The sequence below is a fragment of the Bidens hawaiensis genome, unplaced genomic scaffold, assembly GCF_021521415.1.
Source record: "Bidens hawaiensis isolate Kalapana, Puna unplaced genomic scaffold, B.hawaiensis_p1.1 tig00020116_1, whole genome shotgun sequence".
Lineage (NCBI taxonomy): Eukaryota > Viridiplantae > Streptophyta > Magnoliopsida > Asterales > Asteraceae > Bidens > Bidens hawaiensis.
This window is the reverse complement of record NW_027493058.1, coordinates 343,805-351,592: the sequence shown is the minus strand read 5'-3', so window position 1 is coordinate 351,592 and position 7,788 is coordinate 343,805. Positions and strand designations below refer to the sequence as shown.

Genomic DNA, 7,788 nt, shown 5'->3' with positions numbered 1-7,788 from the left:
CTTCACAAACTCAAATTCTCTTTCACCAGCAGCTACCTTTGACCATAATCTGTCAGATCAATTTTTTTATGTTTTCACTTTTCTTCCACACTTGTTCTGAACAGACTTTTTATCCATGCCTTCACTGTAGATCTTGAAGGATTTGATCAACTTCTATAGGTCAAATAACCAAGTTGGACCATCAACATCATTGAAATGATTCTCATTGAAAACAATGTCTGATGATTCAATGACACACATATGCTCATTGACATAAACTCTATAAGCTTTTGACTGTGATGAATAGCCCACAAAGAAGCATTCCAATGACTTGGATTGGAACTTGTTCAGATAGTCTTTTGTGTTCAAGAGTGAGGCTTTACATCTAAAGGGCTTCAAGAACTTCACATAAGGCTTTCTTTTGAAAAGAATTTCATATTGTGTCTTGTTTTAAGCCTTGTTCAAGTGGACCCTGTTCTGCACATAGCATGCAGTGTTGATAGCTTCTGCCCGAAATGCAACTGGTAGGTATGCATTTACTGTCATGGTTCTTGCAGCCTCTATAAATGTTATATTTCTTCTCTCTGCAACACCATTTTGTTCAGGAGTCCGTGGAGCACTAAACTGCTGAAATATTTCATTAGATGCAGAATTCATACATCATTCCATCCTTAAATTCTGTCCCATTATCACTTCTAATAACTTTCACCTTCTTGTTAAGCATATTTTCCATTCTTAGCACACAACCTTTGATTAATTCAGTAGTTTCATCCTTGGTTCCCAAAAAGAACACCCATGTGAATCTTGAAAAGTCATCAGTAATCACAAGATAGAATCTTTTCTTTCCAATACTTGGAACACTCACAGGACCAAAAAGATCCATGTGAAACAATTCCAGCACCTCCATCACTTGTGTTAATTAGTTTGTTCTTGTGAGAGGACTTGTGTTACTTCCTTTTGATACATGAAGAGCATTTTTCTTCCATCTTAAATTCTTTTGTGGGAAGTCCAATGACATGCTCTCCCTTCACAAGTCTATTCATACTCTTCAGATTCACATGAAACATCTTTTTATAACACATCTTTGTCTCATTTTCAGTAGCTCTTGACACAAAGCATGATCCACTTCTAGAAGTTCCATTCTTCATTCTTAGCTCATAGAGGTTTCCATTCCTTGGAGCCATCATCATGATCATTTTAGGTGGGATCACAAATTTAGGCTTCAGGATAAAACAGTGTGCATAATCAATCCAATCTTGTATCCTTTGTCACAGACTACAGAAATGCTTAGAAAATGGTATTGAAGACCTTCAACATGCAGTAAATTCTCAAAGGATACCTTGCCATTTGTCAGTGTGCCTCTTCCAACAATCTTCCCTCCATTTTCATCACTTCCAAATGCAATAGGTCCTTCATATTTTTGTTCATAATTGACAAGTGAATCTTTGTCACATGTCATGTGCCTGGAACACCCACTGTCCATATATCATATACCATATATCATTTCCATCAGTGGACTGTCCCTTAGAATTTGAGGATTCTCCAGCTTCTTTCACTATGACCATGTATGCAACATTAGCCTTCTCCATTTCAGCTGCATGGTTGCTCCAGTCAAAGTCACCATCCTGTGGAACCATGGTTACAACGACATTCCCTTGATCCCTGTTTTGATTTGCTGCATTAACAACTCCCCTATTTTGATTCCCCTGCATTTGCAATTGGTTATTTCTTTGCTGAGGTTGGATTTGTTGTTGGGCCCTGTTTTATTGTTAGAGATTTTGGTTCATAGGTTGAATTCTCTGCTGATAACCTTGTTGATTTTGATTATGGTAAAACTGAGTTTGGTTCACTTGATTTCCATATTGCTTGGGAAGATTACATTCTCTTGCAAAATGACTAGGTTGCTGACAATTGTAACATATAGCCTTGGATTTATCAAATCCAATTATGTCATTTGGACCCGCAAATGTCGACCTTCCAGTCCTGTTAAACAATATTTTGCTACTCACAGCTAACAGGCAGCTTGCCACTTCAAATCCATATCTTCCAACTCATCAGCATCTATTTGTTCCAAGTCTTCTTGAACCACACTGGTATGAATGATGTTCTGGGCAACAAATGCATTATATGACTCTGTAAACATTGAAAACAGTGCTTGGTACTCATTCCCCTGACTAGGAGATTGAACATATGGTGCATGTCCACTAGCAGTTGATGTATTATCATCTTTAGTCATTGAATATTAAACCTTGACTGACTTGCTCCAAAAATTGAACCAGTATCAGATGGTTCTTCTACAATTGGGTGCATTTGCTGAGAGATTTCCCATGGGTGCAACTAGTGCATTTGTCACTAGGAAACTTGACTTTTCTTCCTTCAACATATGATTCTCAATCATTTAATGCTCTGCTGCTTGTAAGAATGAAATCACATCATCCAACTTTAAGTTGGGAAAATTCACTTTCTCTCTGATCAATTTGCTGGCTGTATACCATTCACCAGATAGTGAAGTGAGTAGTTTCTTGTTCAAATCGAAATATGAGATCTGAAGATCAGTGGTTCTGATTTCATTGACAATTGCCATGAATCTTTGCAAAACATATTTTAATCTCTCTTCATCCTTGAACTTGAACCTGTCAAGTTGTTGTTTCAAACGATCCTTCTTTATGTCCCTTAACTCGATATTTCCTTCAAACATTTCGACAACCGCATCATACATATCTTTAGCATTAGTGTGATGATTCACACTTGTCAAGATCTCCCATGATAGTCCCAATTTCAGCACGGACAGGGCTTTGTCATCTCTTCTTCTCATTTGCCTTTCCAAAGTAGCATTATTGTTTGGAGATGCAGTTGGAACATAGGGTCCATTTCTGATGGAATTCCATAGTTTTGTGTCATTGTAGTTAACGGCAGCCTCAAACAGTACCTTCCACTTTATATAGTTTTCTTGACCAAGCAACCTTGGTATTTTGTTTGTCGACACCTCTTGTTCATCCATCTTTTCAGATCTGAACTCAGTCACACGTTAACCCTTCCAAGCTTCAACCTTTGACTCTAAACCTTCAATCCCGTGGCCTTCAGAGAGCTAACACAGCTCTGATACCACTTGTCAGGACCGAACCTGGTGCAAACCTTTGTAGGTTGACAAGAACACACCAGATCTAATAACCCAAAGGCCTCTTGAATACCCGACGGAAGTAGTATATTCAAGGGTTGGGAATGAAGGTTTGAATGACAATAAATATTCAGTAATAATGATAGAAGACAAAGATTCACTATTATTGAATAATTGTTAATGGAACAGTGATTTAACGCAAGGAATGTCTAGGGTTTCGTGACGGCGGATGTACGAGGTTACACAAAGAGAATATTCGCTCAGGTGATTGTGCTCTCATATTCCGTAAAATGCTCTTCCTATTCATTGTAAACCTAGGGCTCTATTTATAGGCCCAGACATTCCTTCTAGAAACCCTAATGATTACATTATGAGTGACATAAATAAATACAAGTGTATACAAGTCTTCGAGTATGATATATCTTAGTCGAGCAGACTTGATATGCATAGCATGCTCGATACAAGTCTTCGAGCAGACTTTACTTAGAATATTTTCAGATAGAAAATATTCTCTTCAAGCAAACTTCAATCTTCATGACATACTCTTGCTTTGCTCGAATAAGTCCTACGAGCAAGCATGTTCTTTTAGATCTCTTCAATCCTGCATTGTGACTTTTGTGAACAACCTTCAGCATATTCGGGTGTGAAGCTTGCTCGGGACTGAACCATGCTCGAAGTCTATACTTAGAACATTTGAGATCTATCTTTATTGTATCCATGATCGACCCACCAATGTGCTCGAAACACTTGGTTTAAGCTGGATAGATCAAGTTGTTTGCTCAATTGGCAATTTATACTCGATGAAGAACATCCTTGCTTGATGAAGTGTAGCTTGCTCGAAGCCTTCAACACTTAGAATAAATTCCAGAAGATAGTCTTATAGCCATAAGACATCATGCTCAAGGTAGTGAAACCATGCTCGAACGTCCATAATTAGCTATTTCTTTGAGGAGGTTGAGAAGATTCCAATCTTCCTTGTAAAATTCCGGCTCAATAACCTGCATATGCGTAGAAAATACAATAGAATTTGTCAACATAAAGTTGAGTGAGATTATCACCAGTTTTGCAATGATACAATATAGTATGAAAAATAAGCATAACGTAGTAAATTGCGGTAAACGAATCAAACCATAAGCAAGTAATGAGACCGTTGCCAAGCGAATCGGGTGTTGGTCAATAGCATGAGCACCCAATACATGGGAATATGTTGGACCCCTCCAAATAATACGAATGAATGAATATTAGCACAAATAAGCATGTAACACGTATATTTGATTAATTTACACATAATTATACGTTTGCTATTGTTTGAGATATATATATATACATACATACATACACACACACATATATATATAATATGAAATACAAATAGTATGCATATGTCCCCAAACGTTTAGAAAACTTAGTAAAATATGGGAATGATAAAACTCACCTTTGATTAAAGGCAAGTGAATACAAATATGAATAAACGAGTTAATGATTAAGCGAGTCGTCCACTATGCGTCAAACGAAACAAACCAACAGAACCTGAAACTTTGAGATATGATAATATAAGTAAAAACAAACTCTTTTCCGCTGGAATCAATCCAAACGAACGTTTAGAACTCAAGTTATGTTAGATTTAAGATTTAAGCGAGCTGGTACTGACCAGAATCCAAACAGCGAATCGGAAGTTGGGTTTGGTTAGTAACCTTAAAATTTCGTTACGAGAATAAAAGTCTTCTGGACCAAACGTTGAATCCGACCAGAAGTATGAGAAAACGTAAAGTCAAACTTGTTGACTGTTTTGCCCTTTAACGAGTTTTAAACGAATTGACCAGTCAACACCTTTCAACCACCGAAATTAATCGAAGTTTATTGACTAGGGAATATGTATGAACAATTTCTTAGTTTACAACTTACTCAAAAAGTGAAAGAATCAACCACAACAAAGAGTCAAAGGTCTATTATAAGCAAAGTCAAACGAACAAACTTGCATCTTCAACAAATAAGCAAAAACCAAAGAGTTTACGATGAACAGAGGCAAGTGACGGCTGGGGAATGATTATTTAGGGTTTAGGGAAGTTTGTGGCAGAGATTAGATAATTTGTTTATATAGAAAACACTAAAACAAACTAAATATAGTTAATTCACTCGTTTAGGAAACCGAATATATATTTAATGACTAAATCAATGAAATAAGCTGTGGATTTCGTGTTTACTCAAGGGGTTATGTATATGGACACGTATTTTAGTTATATTACTTTTCTTGGACCTTAATTTATTGCATTTATACCAAAAATAAGCGATTTGCATGCCAAAAACGAACTAGGAAAAGGATAATACTTAAACGACCTGATTAGGGACTCCACGGCGGCGCGTGCTGGCCAAGGTGTTCTCGGGCCGCGCGGCGCTCCAGTACAAAAAGGGACAATTTGACTTTTGACATGCTTAGTCCTTATACTTCCATAAATGTTTAAAAATTGATTATTTTAAAGTTAAGAAAAAGAATTAAGAACTTTAAAACATAAAGGGTATTAAATGAAAAATCTAAATCTTAAATACTTATAATTACTTGATTTTTGTAAATAATAAAGATCTAACAATGTTCCCGAGTCGGTTTAAACGTAAACGAATACGAGTTCGAAAAATCCGAGATGTTACACTAAATTACAAGTATTAATCACTAGGGGGTGGGGGGGAGGGGGTTTAAAAATATAGGGGTGTCGGAGTTAGTCAGAGAATGTAAGAACTCCCTTCCATTGTTAATAGAGGGACTGCAAAAGTATCTTCATTCCCTTTCTAATGGAGAGGAGTCTGGAAAAGTTATCTCCCCTCCATTTTGTAACGGCAGGGAGTCTACAAAATGTTTTTATATATTTGTAGAAAAGTTTTGGGGATTGACACTACTTTGTCATTTGAAGTTCTACAAAACTATTTTGTAACATTGTTTTTAAATTGCAGCCATCAAAATCTTGAACCACCTACTTTGAAGACAAATATATCTCATGTACGAGCCTCATTTTAAACCTCGTTTCATGCGTTGCAAAGTACTCTTGTAAAAGAAATTAGTCAAGAAAAAAGTAAGTTAAGAAAATCACGTATGGCGATTAAAGAAATACACACGAAGTTTACAAAAAACTGATTTGTAATATTATTTTTAAATTTTTATCTTTTAAAATCTTAAACCACAAACTTTGAAAGATTAATTTTAAGTTGACATTAAAAATCCTTTTGCAAACTCCCTGCCGTTACAAATTATCTCTCATTCGTTAGAATGGGAGGGGAGATACTTTTGTAGTCCCCGCCGTTAAAAATGGAGGAGAGATGCATCGTACATGTAAAAGTTCTTAAATTCTCTGACTAATTTTATATTTTTAAAACTCCCCGCCATTACAAATGAAGGTAACCCCCCTTTTAAAAAAAATATTTTTCCAAGCCCCCAAGTAATTAACCCTTGTAACTTAGCCCTCTCTTTCCAAAAAAAAAAAAATTGTATAAAACATCGAATCTTGCAAAACTCCAAGGGACGGTAATCAAATTTGTACATTAACATGCAATACAATTTAATCTTTGATTATACCAATATCAGGCAACAAATACGTCAAAATTATATGAGCTCCACATATGTATAAAACTTGTGAGGGGAAACAAAGAGGAAATTAAGGAATTCAGGTAATTGTAGAGATAAATCATTTACTGATGTTTGAGCTTCGACGTCTAAGATGATTCATCATTGAAAGTATTTTACGATAAATCATTATCAAATAATAAAATCAACCACGTTGCATCAATCTGTTGATATTTTTTTATGTGGTGAGGCCGTGAGTGTTCAATTCCCTAGTGATAAAAGAAAATGTGTAATTTAAGTTGTTAAAAAGAGAAAAATCACACATAAGGTAAACCAACACGATGAGATCTTGAAGGAATTAATATTTGATATAATTATTAACTTCTAACACGGAGAATAAATTGAAAATGTCATTGTTTGATGCTGATGTCATTTGACAAGTTGGCGAATCAAACGTCGATGGTCTACAACAACCACCTAGACCTACTGTTTCAAAGACAACGATATAACAGCAAGTTGACTTTCTTTTATTACGTTAGCCCGCGTCTAACAATTATCCTCTTGATATAAGCATTTAGATATTATTATTAACTTCGTATTTTAATTGGTGCTTGCTTTCATGGTTGCCACTTAGTTGCATTAAAGAATGTCTCAAACATCATTTTCTTACCCCCTTCTTCTCTGGTCCTTTGAGTTTGAAAACTTCTCATTGAATGTCAACTTGGAAGCATGTGCCTATTGGCAACTTTAATATTTATCCCATGCAATTGAAACATATATATAATGCACACACATACATGGTTGCAATTCAAATCGTGGTTTCTTTTTAGCTTGTCATCAGCATCGAAATGTCTAACTCTAAGGTAATACTAGGAGATTCGCTCAAATCAGGTTTGTCGGAAAATTGTGGCTATAAACTATTTCCCATAATTTTGCTACAACAACTAACGTCGCAAATTGAGCTGTGTTTCTAGAAGCGTCATTAATAGTGTCATGGGCAAGTTTTTTATATTTTTATTTGTCTCATATTAGTTTTATAACTTATAACTTCGATATCTGGTATGAGAATATCATTCTTAGCTAGCAGAAACAATACATTCTATTTACAAAATATGGATATTATGTCGTGAATCCCCAC

General features: G+C 35.6%; 1 protein-coding gene across 1 annotated transcript; it reads right to left on the bottom strand.

The window, feature by feature from the left end:
* Positions 1-2,377: 2,377 nt before the first annotated feature.
* On the bottom strand, positions 2,378-2,980 carry LOC143559912 (uncharacterized). Its single transcript, XM_077048341.1, has one exon. The coding sequence runs from the start codon at positions 2,978-2,980 to the stop codon at positions 2,378-2,380; it is 603 nt and encodes a 200-aa protein (XP_076904456.1).
* Between the last annotated feature and the right edge of the window lie 4,808 nt (positions 2,981-7,788).

Coding starts and splice junctions, on each gene's coding strand:
- LOC143559912 (XM_077048341.1), bottom strand. CDS start 2,980: ATGGATGAACAAGAGGTGTCGACAAACAAAATACCAAGGTTGCTTGGT.